Source organism: Oryza brachyantha, chromosome 1, assembly GCF_000231095.2.
Source record: "Oryza brachyantha chromosome 1, ObraRS2, whole genome shotgun sequence".
NCBI lineage: Eukaryota > Viridiplantae > Streptophyta > Magnoliopsida > Poales > Poaceae > Oryza > Oryza brachyantha.
In genome coordinates, this window is record NC_023163.2 from 26,921,187 (window position 1) to 26,944,261 (window position 23,075).

The window sequence follows — 23,075 nt, forward strand, 5'->3', positions numbered from 1 at the left end:
GATCCGGATTGCATTTATAATAGGATAGATCTTAGTCTTATCAGATTAGAACTCTACCATATCTGTAATCCCTACCTCCACTATATAATGGGGCATGAGGCACCCCTTGAGGGACCCACAATCATATATTCCCAAATACAATCAGTAAGATTAGGGTATTATCTCGTCAATCGAGAGCCTGCACCTAGGTAAAGCCTTCAATTTCATCCTAACCATCGAGTTCCTAGCCTTATAGCCACCCTATAGTTTATTGCCGACACCGATCGTCGACAAGAGTCATGGGTGAACTCGGCACAATAGATCCTTAATTCTACATTTTACTTTATATAAACCATGCGACACAAATAAACATTACTGATATTATTGATATAGTATAGAATTGTGAGATAAAGTATTACAATAATTTTAATACCTTAAGCAGTTGATGAGAAATACCATTGTCTTTTAGAAAATAAACTTCTACGAGCATTTCTTAAAGCAAAATCATCAATAATATTTCAGATATCAATGTTATCTAAGATATTCTTCTCGATGCTGCACATTTTAAAGTCATGTTTTAGGTGAAATAAGTGAATTCTTTTATCTGTCAAATAATGCATCACCACATGATTTTTTAATTATTTAGTAAGAAACATGCACCTCTTGAGATAAATAATGAATCTGAAATACAACAGGTGAAAACACTACGAGTAATTTCGCTTTGTTAGAAACGATATAGCATACTTTCAACTGGAACAATTCATGTGATCACTATTTGCTTATATATTGTATGGTCAATTAATATTTGATTTTTTATGTAACATAAGGAGACATAATGATATTTGTTTTTCAACCCACAAAGAAATTATATATTGACTTTTGTGTTATTTGAGAGTTGCATAATCGTTTTGTTCATTTGGTACGTATAAACATTAATATATATTTATTTAACATAAGGAGATCGACATGAAGTTATATAGGATGTAATGCATGTTTGTAAAAGAGTTTTTTTTACCACCCTTAAAAAATACCTTAAGGTACGAAAAATTTTAGTGCATAATTATGTTACCTCAAGGTATCAAAATATGGTAACTCGAGATGTTTTAAAGAATGTTAAAAAAGCTCTCGTAAAAATATCTTATTTGCATTATTAAATAAATTCATAGTTTTAGCACGGGCATAGTACTGTTCCAACGATAATAGTCCATATAATACCCGGGGTTAACTTTTAGTATTATAAAGAGTGAAGTGCATCAGTGGTCCCTAACACTTGTGTGTATGTGTCATCTAGGTTCCTTAACTCTTAAAATGCATTTTTGGTCCCCGAACTTGTTCGGGAGTGTCATATAGGTCTAAACGGGCTCCGACTCACTCCATCCGCTGACACATGCATATAAGTTTAGAGACCGCTGGTGCACTTCACTCTGTTATAAATATAAAATGGTGCACGCAGGACGTAATTAATCTCGTTGACTCTACAATATTTTATACGTAGTTATGGCTCCACTTCCGTTGACCGTTGTATGTTCCTACTGTGGTGGCCTCCTATAAACACAGTGCTAATGTCATGTGCTGTTCAGAATGCCCTATTTATGAAATATCTTGCTATGGACGTATTTTCAACATAAAAAAAATATCATATGGAAAGGGGCCATAATCGTGAAAACTTCACCGTTGACGATAAGTTGATAGCCATCCCGGAACGAAAGTGATTGGACAAATGCAGACAAGTACCGCAACTAGTCGGATGCATGATTTCTCTTGTTTGAATCGGGCTTGCGCAATTCCGTGGACGCACTCAGGTTTGGGTGGCCTCCGCCACGCCGCAAAGCGTTCGCTGCCCCGGGCGTCCCTACACCCATCCATCAACGCTTTTGCGGCTGCAGTATCGACAGGTTTCTGCACAGGATTTCCGCAGCGCGGCACTGTTCGAGACCAGTCGTCGGAACCGCGCGTCGCCGAATGGTCGTCATCGCAACCACGATTGATGGTGATACTGGCCAAATGTTCCCAGCAAATGCTTACAAGTTTCACTTAAATCTTTCTCTAGCTTTGTCCTCACTTCGTTTGACTCGACCGGCTAATAGGGGGTGATAATGGACTTTTAACTTTCTTTTCACAAAATTTAATGGTTGAGTTTAAAATATTTTGGAGCTAAAAAATTTCAAGGGTTATTACCACCTCTATTATTAGATAGATAGCTATGTTGAAAAGGTAGATGCAACTCAACTGAGGGGGTGTTAGTTTCTCTTCAACTTTTTTTTTCTGTCACCTCGAATGTTTGACACTAATTAGAAGTATTAAATATAGATTATTAATAAAACATACCCCATACTCTGGACTATTTCACGAGACGAATCTATTGAGCCTAATTAGTCCATGATTAGCGAATATGATGCTATAGTAAATATTTGTTAATCATGGATTAATTAGGCTTAAAAAAGTCTAATGAAATAGTCTATATTTAATAATTCTAATTAACGTCCAAACATCCGATATGATAATGGACAAAAAAAATCCCTGGATCCAAACAGCCTCTGAATAAGGCGAAAACTATTTACCCGAATAAAATATCAAAATTAGATGCGGTGATTATATTTAGTTTTGATTTTTTTTTTAGTGATAGATGTTGTACATATTTACTTTGAGATATTCACGGTGACTTTTTTAGGTTCTAAATATGTCAATTCAGTCTTTAGAGAACGCTAGGATGTGTACGCTGTGTATGGGAATATGTGTGTGCAGTTCCTGAGGGTACTGTGTTTTAAGAAAAATCTAGTATAATGACTAGGAACAGTTGCTCCAAATTTCCAATTCTCCTCGGTTCTTTTCGGTTCCTGTTCCTCGCATCATCCAACTTACGTGTTGTTTATACTCGTACTTATAAGAAAAACTTTAAATTCTAAATTTAATTTTGGATTTTCTTAAGTAGTTGATTTTAAAATACATATATAAATTTGTTTTCTTAGATAATTAAGAATACATATATAAAAAATTATAAATTAATTTTAATCCTTATAAGTTTCTCCGCTTATGTTTATATTCAACAGCGAAAACATGGGCTGAAGCGTTAATCTTCGCTTCGTCGACTATTTGACCTATGTACAGCAGGAATTAAATAGGGAGGCTAACTATTCAAGCAGAAGTCACCGAGAAACAGTGGCATGAACTGGATTGTCGGATTGTCTAAGGGGCTGTTTAGTTCCTAAATTTTGTTTGCAAAAACATCACATCGAATATTTGGACATCTAAATAAAGCATTAAATATACATGAACATTAAAACTAATTATACAGTTACGGAGGAAATTGTGAGACGAATCTTTTAAGCCTAATTTAGACATGATTAGCCATAAGTGCTACAGTAACCAATATATGCTAATGACGGATTAATTAGACTTAAAAGACTCGTCTCGTGGTTTCTAGGCAGAATCTGGAATTTCTTTTGTAATTAGACTACATTTAATACTCTAAATGTGTGTCTAAATATTTGATGTGATGTTTTTACAAACTAAACAAGGTCTAAGACTGTTCTTTTACTTGATTAATCTTAAATTTTTTATTGGCTTCTGTGTGTATATTCAAACTCCTAAGCAATACGAGTTTTTATAAAAAGTTTTTATACATAAGTTCTGTGCCTATTTAGTTCGGACAAAAAAACAAATAATTTGATTCCTAATGGTCAATTTATATGGAAGTCATTTGGTTTGTAAAAATTAAAATCTAGGAAAACAAAAGAAAATTTTCTCTTTTTTCAATCTGTAGAGAAAAAACATAAAAGAAAAGTTTCATCGACTCTCAAATCTTCTGGAAAATTTCATATGGGTATGTATTTCTATTCAAAACTGACTAACGGGCGAACACTCTCGAGCCCGTTAACCTGTGTGAGCATCTCTGCATATCTATAATGTTTATACGTATAAGCATTTTACACTTTGTGTTTGGATATGTTCAAAGCTAGAGCCTACGTTTAAATCCTCTCTGATTCACATTAGCAATAGTAGCTCATATTATATGAAGATAGAGTCAAATATGATCTCTTAATTAATACATGAAAAAATTCATATATTATTTTCATTTAATTTCTATCCACCACATGCAATAAAATTGCTTTCAATAAATACAAATAATTGATCCTAAACCGTTGGTATGCATAACAAAAAAAAATATCTTTCCTCCCCTCTCTTTCAAACATACCATCATATTTACTTGGATAGTAGTATAGGAATAAAAGAAAGTTAACTATAAACACATTTGCACGTGATCTTGGTATAAGTTTTATCATTACAGTATACACAGTAAATTAGTCACTAACAACTTAACACATAAAGTGTCAAGTAGAAGAACATAATATTTTAAAAATACCATCTTAAAATGTTGTATCTAAACGATTGAGCGCTAAAAATTATATATCGTATATAGAAAGTTTTTATATAAAAAATTTCTACACATAAAGTTTCTGTATGGGTTAGCAAGCACGCGGGCGTTTACCCGTTAGCCTTTTCATTCCTATTCATTCGCTCTTTATATTTCTATCGGTTTAAAATTCCTCGAAACTAAATAAACCACGGATCATCCCATAATAGATTTTAATTAACTTTATCATTTAAACCATTGAGTAGCTTATAAAAAAAGAAAATTTTTCATTTTTTTAATCAGGAAAAAATACAGCCTATGACAAGTTCAAACGATGGAATTTGTTCTGGAGCCCGAGTAGTATAACATTTCGTTTTAAAATCAGCTGACTTCCTTCCTTACGTCGTTGACAGGGAAGCAATTTGGTTTCGACTGGAAGACCAGATGCAATGCACCCGGCCTTGTCACAAGGGTGCCATGCCACGCCGATTAGAATAGTAAGCACTTCCGTGCTTCGATTGCAGAATGGCAGTACGTAATGGAACACCATCCTCAGCTCTTCTTCTTCATCATCTTTTTTAATCGAGTTGTTATGCTTCTGAGATCCATTCTCCTACGAAGCAAGGGTGCAACCTTTCCTCAGCAATTGCGTATCAAGAAACCATCATTTGTTATCTTAAATCCTCAAAGCTGCCCAGGTCGATCAAGTTCGGCATGCTCTGAAAATAAAACAAAAAGAAGACATTTTTTCCCAACGAAGGAACACGCCCGCACAATGACACAAAGCGCGCATCGGCGCATGCGGAAAAGAACACCCGCGTGATCCAAGAAGCCGCCGCGCCGCGCAGCCGAGAGGCCAAAAACCGGGAGCTGGTCGGCAAGCGGCGGCGGCACGAGACGACGCCTTCCTGCCGTGCTGCCCAAAAGAAAAAGGCGGCGCCGCACGTCTGCGCCTCGGGCAGCGAAACGCTGAATCCGCCGGCCGTGGCATCTACTACTACTCCTGCTACCAATCAAGCGGCCTCCGCCACCTGCCGGCCTGCGACGCGAGGGGCGTTCCCCTTCCCTTCCCGTGCCGTGCAACCCACCGTGTCGTCGCGCGAATCATGTCTTTCGCCAGCGGGGGGGAGTGAGAGTCTGGCCGCTGGTCCCAATCGGTCGCAATCACTCGGGGGGAGCCCAGGGAGGGCTGGCCTGCTCCTCCTGCCCGCGGGGACCCATCAACAACCCTATCATAACAAAAGTGCCGAAATGCTCATCCCAGTTGCTTGCTTCTGTTACATTGGATCATGGAGTAGTAGACCAAGACTGGGCCCATTCGGTAAGTTAAATCGGAACAAAGGCGTTGCTTTCCTTGGCAAACCAAATACGAGTAGTGGTTCAGATGTCAGAAATGTAGAAAGGAAACCTGGCTATCCTTACGAATGCCTGTACAGAAATGTGCATGCGAAACAAATCCTGTCTACTACTGTCGTTCGTTAATCTTTCGAGCAAAGAAAGTGCACAATTACAGCGGAATTACATTGGACCGGAGGCCGGAGCTCGTATGCACAGTTGATCAAACACTCAACATTATCTCTCAGCAAAGAATTTTCACAGTCTAAAAAGACTCTGTACAGGAAGGAGGGGAAAAAAAATCTGTTCTGAACTTATCCTACGAGGCACTTTGTGATTGGTTTTCACGAAGCCATCATGGCCGGAGGCACCACGGTGGCGACTGGGCAACCGGCGCCTCGCTCCCCGTCGGCGGCAGAGGCGGCTGCCCACCGCCGGCATATCCGGCCGAGCGACGCGGCCTTGCGCCGGGCGCGCTCCGTGCCGATGCTCATCAGCTCCCAGATCGCCCATTCCACGCCGGGCACGGCCATGACCTGGGTCACCGCCGGTGCGCCCAGGCGCCGGCAGAGCAGCACGAGCGCCGCCGTGGCGTTCTCCCTGGCCCAGTCCGTGCCGCGCCTCATTTCGGCCACGAGACGCGCCACGGCGCCGTCGATGTTGACGATCGCCTCCGCACCCCCGCGCTTGGCTAGCGCTGCGAGCACGGCCGCTGCGGTCTCCTCCTTGCTAATCGTGGACAGCGCCACCTCAGCGACGCCCGCGTCAACGAGCTTGCCGACGTTCTCCCTCTCGCCGGCCAGCGTCAGCAGCGCGGCCAATGCGTCCTTCTTTGTGCTCGTCGGGCCGGTGCGCACGAGATGCACTAATTTTTCGACGACAGATTGGTTCCTGCCAAGCCTGCGACGGTAGGAATGCACGGATGCCAGGCTGAGCACGGCGGCCGCGGCGTTCTCCTTGGCTCGCCACGTCGCGCCGGAGCTCATGATATGGGCGACCGCCTCGACGGCGCCGTCGGCGTGCATGATGCGCTTCTTGTTGGCCTCGAGAATGGAGAGATTGAGCAGCGCCGTGACGGCGTTGAGCTGGAGTCCGGCATCCTCGGAGTAGAGCAGGGGCACGAGCAAAGGCACGGCTCCGGCCTCTCCGACGAACGCTCGGTTCTCTGAGCCAGACTTGGATAGCAGCCGGATCTCGTGCACGACGCGGTTGGCGGCATCAGGGGAGAAGGAGACAGAGAGCTTCCTCACAAGAAACGAGGCGGTCATCCGCGCCGCCTCCAGCGCGGCCTTGTTCGCAGCCACCGCCTGGGCCTGCTCGCTCTTGCTAGCTTCGCAGGCTTCCATGGCGACGCCGTTCTCCCGGCACCACTTGGAGATGAGGTTCTTGAGAGCTTTGTTTGGCACGAGCTCCAGATTGGCCAAGACCTGCCCTGTCTTGGGGCACGTTGACTTGCCGGAGCTGAACCACCGGTCGATCGACTCGCGATCGTATGTCTGGCCACTTGCGACGACGACGGGGTCGCGCATTAGATCGAGTGAGATTGGGCACCGGAAGTCCGAAGGCGGCGCCGGGGGCTCCCCGTCTTCAACCTCGACGTCAGCCTTGGAATTCGAATCTGAAGGGCGAGGCGTGGCGCTGAACAGGACGCACTTTGCATACCGGAGGAGCCCGACGAGAGCGATCATGGACGACGTCCATTTCTCCGATGCACGGTCGCCGATCTCCTGCTCCAGGCTCTCGATCTCTTCGCTGCAGCTCGCCGGGTCGTTGATGCCGACCTCCTCCAGGATCTCCTCCAGCCTCTCCCGCTCTGGCACGATCTCCCGCTCGATTTCCTGTATCAAGGACAGCACGCTCGCCTTCAGCGCCTGCTCCGCCTCATGCGCCGGCGAGCACCGCCGGCACTGGCGCGACGCGAGGGCGAGAACGTCGAGCACGTCGTCGGCGAGCCCCAGCTCGACGACCGGCAAGAGGTCGAGCAGCGTGGCCAGGTCGTGGTGGAGCTCCCTCAGCTCCGCCTCCATCTCGTCCGACTGCAGCAGCAGCAGCATCCGGCTCCGCGCGGAGCAGTCGGCCACGACCGCCTTGAACCGCTGCAGCACCAGGAGCACCTCCCGCAGGCACAGCGACGCCGACCGCGGCATCTCCCCGGCGGCGCTGCACAGCAGCAGGTCGTCGAACGCGGCCGCCAGCAGCTTGGACCGCCTCGAGATAGACGCGAACGCCGCCCGCAGGAACGGCGCGGGCGTCTCGACGACGGACAGGTCGCGCGCCAGGCGGTGCAGCGACCGGAGCAGCTCCCCGTCGGACGGCGACGGGGGCGGCAGGAACACCGACGACGACGGCCCGGAGGCCACCGCCGCCGCCCTGGGATCACTGGCCATTGCGCGCAGCAGCAACCACAACCAAAAGAAGAAAAATCCTTGCTTTGGTGGAGTAAAACCAAACGGGAAAAAAAATGGTGGACACGCAGCGGAGGCGCCTCGCAATACACACACAGGCAGGTTTATAAACTCTGGAGGCGAAGAAGCGGTAGGCGTGGCGTGACGAGTTGGTTGAGAGCTGGAAGGAATCCCCTAGAGTGATTTGGCCCTTTTCCAGCTTATATCAATCGTGAGTGTTATGCATCATGTGATTAGTTTAATTGCGATGGTATTATACTTATCTTGGTGCATATGTTGTGATGAATGGCTGGAATAGGCAAAGTCGTCGCCCGCTGGCCGTCGGATTCGGCGCAACGGACGGCAGGGGATGGATGGGTGCTTTGGATTGGATCAGTGATGAACTGATGATGAGTCAGCACGTTTTAGTTTTCGATCAGATCTCGGGTGAGGCGGCTGGGTTAAAAACAGTGCGTTGACGGCCGACAGTGGAGGCGCGAGCTGAGCGCCTCGGCGTGAGATGAGATTGGGCTTTCATCAGAGGACAGGAGAAGATGGGGAGAGCTGGAGATCGTCAGAATCGAATGATCGCTGCAAAGACTGGTACGGTGTTTAAATCCAGGCAAAATTCACGTGGGAGTGGGAGTCTCTCGCGCTGATGAACCTCCGGAAACTATCCAAACAATGCCCTTTTACCTACACATGTAAAAAAAAACTTTATATTTTTAAATCTTGCAGTGGTTCTTTTTGCATAACATTTTTTTGGGTGAAGTTGAGTTGAGGGTGGTAAAGCTGTTGTCAAGAAGTTAGTTATTGAAAACTGAAAATCCAACCCACGAGCATTTATCGCATGTAACGGTTTTGCATTCGTTCTTTATTCAGGTTTTTCCCCCCTTTTTTGTTGCATTCCTCCAGCGCGTTTTCCTTTCTCCAAAACACAGTTTCCCCTTTTTTTTTCCCTCTTATGTTATGGTTCAGTAGATGAGTTCATTGTTTTATTGTAGCTACTAAAGTACTATTATATCGGAGTTTTCTTTTTTAAAAAATCATTGTGTAGAATTTTTTTAATAAAAGCAAATTATTATATGCAATTATGATATATAAATAAATATAGTCCATTCAAAAACTATTACAGAGAGTGTAAAATGCCATTTAATCCATCCGTAATTCCCAATCAATCTGTCATACCCTTCTACTCATTCTGACTTGTGTGACTATTTTGCCCATGCTAAAAACAAAAAGCAGTGTACGCTTTGCGACACCATCAATCCATATCTTCCTTCTTTGGCAATCCAAATTTCAAAAATATTTTTGTCCTGAGAAAATAACGTTAAATTTGTGCAACTGGAAATTCCAGTCCAGACTTCATAATTTTCAACTCGAATATTCAAATATTTTAATTCCTTACCTCAAACTTTCAACTCATGGAGCTAAAACTTTCAACAAAGTTATTGGAACTTTCAACAAAAATCTCCATATATTTATATTCGTTGGATCAAACTTTCAACGGAAAAGCTAAACCATCAGCTAAAATCCCCAAATGCCTCACTGCACATTCAACTCAAATATCTACAACTTCTAATTTAAAATCCCAACTGAAATTCATAAGCATTATAATCTTAGTTTTATCCAAAATGATAAGAAATATGAAAATGGAGAGCATATAAATTGGTAAAAGTCTCATAGAGAACATAAGTTTAAGTGGACAGCGTCCTTTTTTCATGGAACAAAACTAGTGGCTTACGAGCTCGTTTGGAAATTCTAGCTTACAACGTGCATCCACATTGAACAGGAGTCCCACGTATACATGTCGTTGTTTGAGTTGTGCTATCACTATGCATGTGTTCTTTTCCTTCACAGTTTTTTGATTTTTTTTGTTGACATGTATTTCAAGCACATAAATGTTTTTTTTACAAATTTATTGTTTTAGGTCCTCAGAGTATCTCTAAGAAATATCTAAAATTGATCACTAAGAATTAGGCTGAAAAATATATCTCCACTAGGTATCTAAGTCTATTTTCAATATTTACGTATGACTAAAATTATCTCTTTCATATCCTAAATTTATGGTAGAAATATGTGTTCCTATTACAAGATATTTACTTTTAGGCTTCTTCTTAAATGATGATGTAATTTTCATGCTCAATTTTTTTTATGAACCCAATACTAGTTTTTGAAAAGAAAAGTGTTAGCATTTTTTTAGATGCTCACCATATCAGATCAAACAGTTAGCTGCCTAAACTTGTCCTACGTCCTACGTACCTATGCAGATCGTATATCATCCTGACAATTTCTTTGCTGATTCGTTATGCGCATAATGTTACCAATAATTCACGATCGATGATACTCACACTATCATGAACACGGTCAAAACTCTACCAAACACACCGTCGAAAAGTTACATTCGTTTCAGACGTGGTCTACAAGGTATAAGCAACGTCCAAGAATAACCATGTATATTGATCCCAGCTCATATCGGAAAGGACGCGCGATGCATGTCATATGGAAGACGCAAGGAGTAACCTCCATTATTCCATTTGACTCCATCAAATTCCAGGTGCTCGATGACCATGTAGAACATGCCACGGCCAACGCCCTGCGGCGCGGTTGCCGGCCAGCCGGCCGGACGACGCGACGACGCCCGGCCCGGCCCCCTTTTGTGATCCGGCAGTTCGGCGACCTCCAACTAGCGAAAGCGGTGACGCGTTGAGGAAGACGACTGGCGGTGGCCCGGGCCTGCGCGCGAAGCTCCGGAGACGCAACCATGCTGGCAGGCTGATCACCCACTTTTTTAAAAAAAATGTCGTAGCCGACGTGGGAATCAGCAAGGTTTCGCGCAAGTTCAGAGAACCAGGTGGTGTGATCGGTCAATTCATACAATTCGCTTCACGTGCGCGTTCCTTTCGTCAATCCGCAATTCGGCTGCCTTTTTTGCCTCATCTTTCCATCGACCGGGCGCTAGCTGGGCAGGCTGGGCGCTGAGATATTGGCCGCAATCCTTTAGCCGGAGGGCATGTAGGCCACACGCGCGCGAACGACATTTGGTTGGCTCGCGGTGGGTCACTTTGCGTGCGCCTAAACCACATAGTACTTGTATTTGACCTGACGTTCCTGGTCAATTTAATCAGGCCAGTACAGACAGGTACGAGTTTACAAATGACAGAGTGTCGTTCTGATGCTAGCACTTCCTTTGATCATAAAATTTAGAAGGTCATATAACTAATTCATATACTATGATCTGGTAGGTGCTAGGATTAGTGATGCTGGAAGATTAGTGGGTAGGTTTGCTCTTGCGCGTTAAGATTTTCTAAAGTCGCAGACCAACCCAGGAATGGCACATCTAAATTTAAGGTTGTACGGAGTGTAATACAAATGCATCTTTGATTTACACCCTCGTACCTATAGTTACTCTAACTAATACATGTGTGCGCATAACAAATTGAACGCAGGAAGAATATTTTGGCAATTATATGTCCATTCATTTAGCTGGAAGGGAATTGCAATGCGATCTGAATTAGGTTAGAGTAGTAAGGCTGTCTTCTTTCTTAATGAAAGATTTTTTTATTTTTATAGCTATTTAATGTTATAAACGGTAAAATTAATCACTGCAAAATTAAAAATATATTTTAGAAATATAAGATAATAAATTGTATATAAAATCTTTAAAAAACACATCAAGAAATAAAAGCACAAAAGTCATGGACAAAACTGAGAATAAGTAATTAACTTGAAGAACACAACAAGATACCTCTTAAAAATACAATTATATTGGAGTATAGAATCTCCTGTACATACCATATGTATGGGGGTGGAGAGATGCCATATATGAGAACAGTCCTAATTCAAATGGTCACCGAACATCACAGGATTCTCAATATCCATCTGAACAATGCTTGACTCTTGCAGCAGTTTGACCTACGATGACAGAAGAGACATGCAACTGTGATGGTTGCCCCTTGGGTTGCACGTTTGTTGCCCTAGCGTCCAGGGATGGGTGGAAGCTGCCTAGCAGAGGGCATTGGTGCAACGGTACCAACTCGACGGTAGTGGCTACTAGTGAGACATTGGGGCTATTACTGCAAGGGGTCGGTGAGACGAATGGTGAAAGCCTAGCTCAAGGTTCTTAAGTCCAACAACATCAACAGTCCACCTCTGAATGATGTGCTCCCTGTAGAGTATTGATAAGGTGCTACTCTTTCTCCTTTACTAGAGTCTCCTAGTGAAAACTGCGTTCAGTCCATCGACAAGCAACTACACCACTATGGTGTCTTGTCCCCTTGGGGGCATTGTCTAGGAGGTCTTGTTCTAGCTTCTTTTGCCTTTATATGGCTGGATTAGTGCTTTTGGATGGCGAGTGGATCTTCTTCTCCCTCATCCTCTTTCTCTATAACCATTCGTGCTGGTGGTATCTGGAAGCCTTGTGTTTTAGTCGTACATAGAAGTTGGTGGTTGGGTCAATAGGGGCTCCTTTTGTGGATCTAGCGGTGTTCAAATCATAGGGAGGGGCGTGTGGTGCTAGATCATTAGTGTGTGGGAGAGATGCTGGCATGTGTTTGTGGCTTTGTTTTTGAGTCAATTCTCTGTGTACCCCTAAATTTTGCTCGACCTCATCTACATTTGTGAGATCTTCTTGATCTCTGATATATCCCCGAGTTTTTTTTGGGTCCCTTACATGTTTATTCTGCTAGTTGATTGTTAGTTTATACAAGAATAACTCTATTTATCTTGGTATATTGCTAAAAGTTAGAAATGTTTCACATATGAACTTTTGAGTTGTGAAAAACAAGAAGGGATATAGTATGGAGCATTCAGTATGATTTTTATGAAAAATCAACACGTAATTTCATTGAAATTTCAAAGAAAAATCAAAGTCCACATCAAAATCAAAAAATTCTTTTTAAACAAATATGTAGTAAAAAGATTTATCGTGAAAAGAAGAAAGGAGCTCGAATACTTTTATCACAAAGTTTAAAAATATATCAAAAATTTTACTAAATTTCAAATAAAATTTGATGAATTTTGTATAACATCTTCTATAAAATTTTAAACCAAATAATGAAAAGGCCTAGTTCTCAATTTTCTGTTGAAACTAATGTGTATATATAATCGTAATTTTTAATTACTTTCAAAAGAAATTTTGGTTTTCCAATTTGCCATTAGATGATATTGCAATTATTTTATTATAGGTTAAGTTTTGTACATGAGGATTTACATAGCAGGTACTCTATCCATTTCACAATGTAAGATTTTCTAGTCTTGCCTGTATTCATATGGATGCTAATGAATTTAAACATATATATAAATTATATACATTCATCAATTGATAAATTTAGATAAGGTTAGAAAATCTTATAATATAACACGAAGATAGTAGCACATAAGGATGCAAGATGTGCACATAAAAAATAACTATTAACTCAGTCAGCTAAGAGAATGGGCATATAGGGGAAACCCAAGAGGCATGTAAGTGATCACGTAAAGTATGTGAACGGGATTGAAAAAATTATGAGAGGTATGTAGGGAATTTTCCTTGTTTTTTCTTTTCCTGATTATGGCCTATAGGGATTGTAGTCCTATAATCTTTTCCTGCTATATCAATATGAAACATGCATGGTTTTGTGATATTTATACTAAAAAGGATATAAGGAGGGCAGCAGGCTACGGGGGATAAATAAACATGTACCAAAGTTAGCAACTGACAAGGCAATATGCAACTACAACTACCTAGCCTGCTACAAATAGCTATCAGCTATTTAATGGTGTATGAATGCTAAAAATAACCACGATAAAGTTAAAAAAATATACCTTAGATATGTCTTGTGATTAATCTTTATATAGAAATTTTTTGTAAAGCAAACGTTGATTAGTAGTTTGAGAAATGTGTGTATAAAAGATAAGGAAAAAGTTGGGTAAAAGAATACAGGCAGATTGTGTTCGTCGTAGATGAAAGATAAAAGATGTTTTGATTTTTGGGATAGTTATTTAATAATATAAACGATGAAATTAATTGCTACAAAGCTAAATTTCTACTTTTGAAGGTGAGATGGTGTATAGAAACTTTTGTCAAAAACATATGGTTTAACAATTTAAAAAGTATATATACAAAAGCTAAGAAAAAACTAGGAGAAAAAAACACATCCTTGGTTAGGTCCAAAGTAGAGCTTCCCCTCTGTACAAAGCCAAAAAGGACGATAAGGAAACTATTCTGAGAAGAGCCTAAACTTCTATGAAAAAAACATGTTTCTTTTGTCTCTTTGTGTAGATACGAGGCCCAACAAAATCCTAGCCTTGACATAAACGCCCAGGTTTACACAATAATTGTTGTCAAAAAATTTAATCGATGGTATATGAAAAAAACAATCCACATAATTTTTAACAAATTAATAACTAATTTTAAATATGATATCATTATATAAAAATCACTACCTTCGTAATAAAAAGGCATTATTTTCTAAAAGAGATAGGAACGAGGTGGTGCTTTTTTTAAATGAGATTTTTGTTTTAATAGAATTTTTAATGTTGTGATTGGTATTTGAGAATACAAACGATTGAATCAACTAATATAAACTTAAAATTTTAGAAAGATGAGATGAGGTATATATAGTGTTGAAGGTTTGATACCTGACTATAGTATTGATGAATATATGATGCATTTGTACGTGTGGGGTTAGATGATATGAGAATGCGGATGAAGATCAATGTATAAATGGATTATTTTATAGGTTTACGGTTGTGGACGATTGACATTGGTAGTAATAACAGGGGTTAGTAGACAAGGGTTACTTAGATTCGGACACTCAAGATGAAATAATACCTTATTCCTAATAATATTGTATTACGATTTAGGAATAGATCGCTCAATGAGTGGAACAATCTACTATGGCGTGCCCCAGCGGACCCTCTGCCTTCTCTTACGTACCAAGAGGCAGAGTTACAAGGATAAAAACCTAATCTAATAAGACTAAGCCTATCTGGTGCAGATATGTTGGCTACGAAAATCCGGACACAGGACATAATACTTACTTTATGCCTAGACGATTCCACATGATATCTATCTATATATCTATCAAGACCTCCTTTCCCATATAGATACGTACGGTATACAGGATACCTATACCCGGATACCCCTCAATGGCCCTTACCAGTAACCAGCCTACTCATGTTTGGTTAGGTGACCGATACTTTCCATTATATCAATCTTTGGAGTACAAACCATGGCAAAAGAAAATTCTAATCTAGTCTATCATAACATTAATAGAGCTTGGGCATGGTGATTGACGATTAGTTGCTGTCGACCTTCTCCAATCTAGACTCAACGGGATCGAATAGGAAACAAATGTACGATTTATCTCGGTTATATCATGACTTCTTGGCTTGACCGCTCCCCTCCCGGGGGTGTTGAACATGAACCTTTGGTTGTTTTCTTGTCTAAATAGAACTACGGCAACAACTATGCGTATGATCTGAATAGTCGCAATCAAACTCTGTGTCTCTTTTCTTCTTGGAGACAACTCTCTTATCTAGTTTGGACTTTACCCATACACATATAGTTAGCTTTTGTATAGAAATTGGTATGTAGTATTCTGTCAAGACTTATTCACCATCTTGGTGTATCCCATATTTAGAACACTGGCATACAGTGTTTTTTTAAAAAAAACAAAATGCAACATTTGGAAGTTTGAAAAGCATACCAACGAGAATCTAAAATCCACAAACATAAAACAACATGGCCTAAATTAAGAGTTTAAGGTGACCACATCAATTAAACATAACTTGTGACTTGATAAATACTAAATTCAAATTTACAACAGTATTAATTTATTGAAAGAAAAATACTAAATTAACTCAAATAGTGCAACCTGATCAACCTGATATTTATTAATTTCAAGTTTTGAAATTCTTAAATCATTGAAAAATTATAATCGAATCACAAACCAGAGTATAACTTATTTCATTACAAATTTTACAATTATGTACTCAAGGAAAAACTAACTTAATTAAGACTCCTTAATTTATCTTTTTATATTTATTTAACATGGATTCTTAAGTATTTAAAGAAAAAATGTATATATATCTGATCAAAAAACAAAATGTATATATACACATCGACTCGCTGATATAGCTCATCTTGCAACTTAGTAGTTGGAAAAAATATATATATTTAATTGGATGTAGTGAAAAATATATTATCCTAGTCATAGTTATAGTATTATTTAGTCAGTATGATTGGTTTACATTAAACCACAATTTTTAGTTATTATTTATGAATGATGGAACTGGTTCCTGTGTAAAATACTGAAAAAAGCCATTAACATCTATAATGACGAATAAAGTGTAAGAAAAGGGATAGACGTACGAGGGAAAATCAGGGTCCATACAACGTTGCACCTAATCTATCATTAAGGCTCACTGGTTATGGACGTCTATTGGGCACCTAATCATGACAAATATGCGCATGCATTTCTTAATTTTTAAGATGCCATCAGTACGTTTATATCATTAGTAAAACTCGTACACCAAATGCAAACCATCCACTTCTATAACAAATGATACCAAAAGTTCCAGCAAAATGTCGACTAGTGACAGTGTATCCTAAACACTAGCCATCCAAATAGGAGATGCCTACTACACGAAACCCTCCCGGAGTGCACAAGAACATCACTACTTTTTATTTTTCTTCTCCCGGTATCCTTAATTAGACACCATTTTATGCTAAAATGCAGTTGAGGGAATTGTATTTACGAGGGGATAAGACCGGCACGGCGTCGGTGTGAAGTTGTGAACTTGCAAAGCCGGTGGCATGTCCTTAACAACAAAAGAACAACGCTTTTGTAGCAGTCCCCGTATCAATCGCCAGGGTGTCATTGGATGCTGCACTGACAATTCTGTTAGGTACAGCAATTAGAGGAGGAGATCACGCATGTACCCTACCGGAAAAAAAAAAAAGGAACCTGGACGTTTTTCTTTCATACTACCGGCAAAAGTTGCTAGCAGTAGTACTCGAAGCATGGAAGCGGCAGTTGCAAAACACGCAACAGTGAAACTAGCGGGAAGCTAGCGAGACAGGCAGGCAACGCGGTACTCCTGGATGGGGCGCCGGCAGTAAATTGGGTTTGGGGCAAAGCAGGGAACGAGAGCCGTTACTGCACTGCCGTGGCATTGAGGGGAGGGGACACATCCATCTGGGGCTAGCACGGAGAGACTGAGCGATCGGGTGGACGTGTCGGGGGGGGGGGGGGGGGGGGGGGGACCCGATCTCTCATCACCGCGGTTTTATTTGTCATCTGCGTGTCAGCGTACGTGGGGCATCCGCCAATCAAAGCCGCGAGCTCCCTCTCGTCTGGACCGATCCCGCCTGTGCGTGCTGCGTGCGGCCCTGGCGCCGCCGTTGCCCGCTCGCTCCTTCGGACTAAGCGGCTGTTTGGATTCAAACACTTTTTTTAATAGTCTCTCGTCATATCGGATGTTTGAATGTTAATTATAAGTATTAAATATAGATTAATTGTATAAATAAAGACCATTTTATTAGATAAATTTTTAAGTCTAATTAAGCCATGATTCGTAAATGTTTACTGTAGCATCACATTCGCTAATTATAAACTAATTAGGCTTAATAAATTCATCTTGCGAAATAGTCCGAAGTATGGGTAAATTTTATTAATAGTATATAGTTAATATTTTTAATTATTATCTAAACTTTTGATGTGATAGTAACTAAAAATAGTCAGAAACAAACAGGCCCTAAATCGACGGCAACTCGCCCACCGTTTCGAGCAAAAGAAGAAACCGAGCGCGCGCACGCACGCACGCGCCCGCGCTCTCCCGTCCCACGGCTTGTGTGCATTAGGTCCATTGTTGGGGGGGGGGGGGGGGGGGGGACGGCAACGGCTCAACCTAAATCTGAACAGTCGTCTCGCCACTACCATGAGTGGGTTTAGCAGGGCCCAAGCCAACTGATCTATCATCTACCTTTGTATTTTTCGGTGTAGTTAGCACGTAGCTGAGGTGGCTATGTAGCATGACAGGAACCACAAAAAAACTGAGCAGTGCTAACATCACATTCGAGTTCGACACACATACTTTTCGACGGGGTATCCATCAGTGCTTCTAGAAGGCCGGAGTTAAATTAAGTTCAGCGATCAGCAAGGACCCTCGTGCATGTCACTCACCCCCAGTGACAGGGTAAATTAAGCTCGCGACATGGACGTTGCACAAGTGCAGAACAGACCGGCCAGTAGGGAATTAGGTCCCTTGTCCCTGGTGTAGGCCTAAAAATGGGGCGCAAATTGCGTATGGGATAGGGCCAATCGGTCCAGCCGGGTCCAAATTTTGCCGAGATTGCGAAAGATCAACGGTCCAGCCGGCGACCGGCCGGTTGCTTGCGCAGCGCACTTGAGGGAACTTGGGTTAGGTCCAGATTAGAGACGCACTTTCGAACATTCCGTCGATCGGCGACGTGCTACCAACCTCGCATGCACGTCGCAGGTCCATCTCGATCCCGCCCAGTCCGGGCAGGGGAGTGACATTTGTTCTTTGATATGCTACCTTTAATGTCGGACTAGGACGTCCAGGTGATTAGTGATAACTAGCATGGTGACCCGCCCGCACAGGTTGCGCGGCTATCATCGATATAAAATCCTTTTACATATTTTATTATGGATAAATGTGTGTAATATAATTTAAATTCTAACCCGATCAAAATTATATGTATGATATTCTAATTAATATAGTGATTCGTACGTGCATAAAACATACATCATGAATGTTTTAGTATTCTCTTATAATACAATAATATAAAGATATAAAATTTTACGGTATATTTGTTTATCTTCTTCTCTCCATCTCTATCTTCAATATAATAGTAGTTGCTCTCACTATCCCCAATAACACCATTCCAATTATTTTAAAATTTTTAATCCAAAATTTGGATTTTTTAAACTATATTTACACATTGATTTTTTTTACTTTCTTTATTTTTAATTCCGAAATTGTATTTCTAATCGGATTCTTTTTAACCAAAATTTTAGAGATTTCCTGATTGTATTTATAGATGGACTCTTACCTCAATATAAATTATTATAAATGTTTTAATCCAAAATTTGGATTGGATTTTTCTAAACTATATTTATACATTGACTCTTTTTTATTATGTTTCTTTTTATTTAATTCCAAAATTTTAATTTCAATTGTTTTTTCGATTAATGTGGTATTTTCTGGCCTGTGAGAGTGAACGTGAAATGTCTTTGGTCTTCATTCATACATATGTATGTATATACATACATATGTATGTGATTTTATTTTATCTCTTATAGAAACAATGAGATGACAATTACAAATCTGATTGATGTGATCTTTTCTTGATTGATCTTTTCTCTTTTAATATTGCTATTGATCAGGATTCTATAAGAGAACCCGGTGTGTCTGGTTGATCTTTTTTTTCTTTTGTCCGATTGATCTTTTTTCTCTTATTTTTCTTCGATTAATCTCAGAATTTCTAGCCCGTAAGAGACGACGTGGAGGCTATCAGGATTCTATAAGAGAACCTGATGTGTCTAGTTGATCATTATTTCTCTTATTTTTCTTCGATTAATCTTAGAATTTCTAGCCCGTGAGAGACAACGTGGAGGCACTTTTTCAAGGATAATTATAAGTGAAAAATGGGGGCTATGTCATTAAGCGCATTTAGATAAATTTTCTCTTCTTGTAATTTTATTATAAGTGATTTTTTTGGGATAAATGTAGTACATCATATGATTCAAATTAGGTAGGGTGTAGGCAATCTATTAATTTTCCAGCCTAATCCAAAGTTTTGTAACGAAATATAATACAATCGGCTTACAACAGTACAATGCGTTACCGTATATTACTAAAGAAATTGAGTCGGTAAAAATTGAATAGGTTATTGAGACGCCTCTTATTCCGATTGATATTTTCTCTTGAGATTGTGTGCATGCTTAATACATTGCTGAACAGTATATTTATTGAAAGAATATGTGAAAGATTCTTTTAAAAATAGATCAATTCATCTATTATATCTTTATAGCTATTAATTAGTTAGTTAGTTGATATGTTTTATGTGGTAGTTACTTAAATAAATAATAAACGCGCAGTCTTTCAAAGGATACATGTCCAACATTGGTTAATTGAATGGTAACGAAAAAAATTAGGTATATAGGATTAAATATTTTTAGTTTAAGGCGTTTCACATGAATACAAAGCACTTACTATATCCATGGCATTAAATCCAATTGATTCTTTTCTGGTTGTTTTCCATCATATTAACGTGGACATCTCCGATTAAAATTTGATTTTCCAGCCAATAAAAGTTAATTTCTAAAATACGTTTCCCAAACAAACATCAATCTACAGGGTCTTGGACTGTTTTTTTTCTGTTTTTCTTTATTCCGATCCTATTAATGTGGATGCAATTTGTTTTCCATCATATTAACGTCGACATCTCTGATTGAAATTTTTGTTTTTTATTTATCCTTAGGGATTTTCCAGCCCATAAAAGTTAATCTCTAAAATACGTTTCCCAAGGAAAGAATCAATCTACACGGTCTCGGACTGTATTTTTTTCTTTTTCTTGATTCCGATCCTATTAACATGGATATAGTCTCCGATTGACTCTTTTTTAATTTTTTCTCATATTATTTTCAATTAACGTGGGATTTTCTATTTTTTCTTATTTTCTCTCGATTAACGTGAGATTTTCTAGCCCGTGAGAGCGAATGTGGTGGCTCCTTTTTCTGTTACTTTATATATATAATAGATGAGTTACTGTCCCATTACAGTGGTTATCATCGACTTAAAGAGTTAGGGTACCGTAGGTTTCGCTTTATTAAGTGTAACGGAGCTTTTTGTTCGATTTTCATATGGAAATTTACTCACTTCTCAGGCAGTACTCGGAGTGTGGTAACTATAACCGAAGAAAATGGAGGCCGTATCATAAACCTAACACATGCAAATATATGTGTTACAGCGTTGTTACTCTAAGAGTGGTAAAAAGTTGATTATTTAACGGATGGAGGTAGATGCTAGCAGTCCAGCACTAATGTACTGTGAAGTGGTCGGGACGCTTGTTTAGTTTATTTTATTAAAAAAAAGACAAACAATATATTTATGTATGAAAAATAATTTATGAATAAAAATTATATATTTTTAGCGATTTAAAAGTTAAGGTTGAAAAATAAACTTTGATAGAAAAACTCAAGATAAACTCTAAATTTAAGTTTAAAAATTTAAATTTTAGTTTATAAGTATAAGCAGAAATAAAAAGATATGATTTATGGCTTTGGGAGTACTAACATTTTTTTGGTTTATACCCTGTGTGGTACAAACTCGTCATAAATCGAGTGGTTAAACCTACGTAGGCCATGTGCCGGAGTCCGGGACGCTGGAGATAGTGCCACTGCTGTTGCTTATTCGTTGGCTTGGAGGTGGCGGAGGAAGTCAACAAGTCCTGATGAGTCCGGCACCAAATTCAGTATACAGTACTGGTACGTGCCAGGTGCAACTTGCCTATAATAAATCGCTAAACCGAGCACGCGCAACGGCACGGCGAGACCGGCGCGCGGTGCAAGCTGCACAGGCCGTGCGCCACACATGCATGCACGTTGCAACCGCGACTAAGGCCTGGTCTAGTTTCCAAAATTTTTCTCCAAAAACATCACATCAAATTTTTGTACACCTAAATAAAACATTAAAAATAGATGAACCAAAAAACTAATTGCACAGTTATGAAAGAAATCTCGAGATGAATCTTCTGAGCCTAATTAGCCCATGATTAGCCATAAGTACTACAGTAACCAACATGTGCTAATGATGGATTAATTAGGCTCAAAAGATTCGTCTCGCGGTTTCCATGCTAGCCGTAAAATTCGTTTTTTCATTCGTATCCGAAAACCCCCTCCGACATCCGATGAAACATTTGACGTGACACTTCTCCCAAAAATTTTCCCAATCAAAACACCACCTAATATTCGTGGCGTGCTATACGAGGTACCACGCAGTCGCTGTGGAATAACTGTTCACGGTGGAATGGTGGCCAGCTGCAGACGCAGCTGGAGACGGTTCAGCCGGGGCGCCTTCACCAAGTGGCACAAGTGCGCAACACTTGCTAGCCTACCATGGACCATGGCGAGCTGTGACGTAACAGCTCCGAGAAGGATGGCATGGAAAAGTCGCAACCAGGACATTTTGAGAGTGGGCTTTGTTTTTGCTCTAGTCTAACGATCTATGGGACTATGGGAGGCATGGAAGTGGATTTTTCCTTGTATCTTCTGTTGACTCTTGCTTTATATACACCCCAGTCCAATTTTAGCCTCGTCTTGTCTGAAGTCATACCTGCGTGTTGTTCGGTAACTGAAAGTTGCAGCAGGCATCTGCCATTGGACTATTCCAGTGCGGATAGCAGAAGTACAAGGGATCTCGCAGAAAAACGGCAAGAGCTCGCCCTGGAACATAGGATATCTGGCGTTCTGATTCTGGATCCTCCGGTTGATAGCAATGCCGAAATGGCCGATAAACGGACTGGAGGGGACGCCATAAAAAGGAGTGCACTTGTGTGTATAAGCCCAACAAGGCCCAAAACCGTGAGGAGGACGAATTGTCCCTACCGTCCCGCCGACCACCGCAAATGCAGCCCGTAAAGCCTGTGGGTAGGATCGTCCGAGATACCGTCATACCACAGGTGCCGCGTTGGCACAATGGCACGATGATTTGTACGTACTCAATTCCTTTGCAAATGTAGAACTAGTGACGGCAGCTACTCGAATATTCCGTCGATCAACGTTGACGTGTTTGGGCCTGGGGAAGACTAGCTACCCAAGCGGGTGGCTAGTCCAGTTTTTGCATCCGCAGTGAGCGATCACGTTTGGCGCCATGAATTGGTACAAGCAGTCCTATCTTTTCATTTGCAGGTCTTGCAAGTTGCAAGTCTCTTTCGTGTGGAAAATCTGCTGCTCTGAAATCCAACCACGTCATGGAGGCCTCTACATCGGGCAGCTATCACTCTACCAGTG

General features: G+C 40.7%; 1 protein-coding gene across 1 annotated transcript; it reads right to left on the reverse strand.

Annotated features, from left to right (window-relative positions):
- Nucleotides 1–5,774: 5,774 nt before the first annotated feature.
- On the reverse strand, nt 5,775–8,275 carry LOC102710640 (U-box domain-containing protein 16-like). Its single transcript, XM_015835985.2, has one exon. It carries the CDS (start codon nt 8,053–8,055, stop codon nt 6,013–6,015), a length of 2,043 nt encoding a protein of 680 aa, XP_015691471.2. The 5' UTR covers nt 8,056–8,275; the 3' UTR covers nt 5,775–6,012.
- Between the last annotated feature and the right edge of the window lie 14,800 nt (nt 8,276–23,075).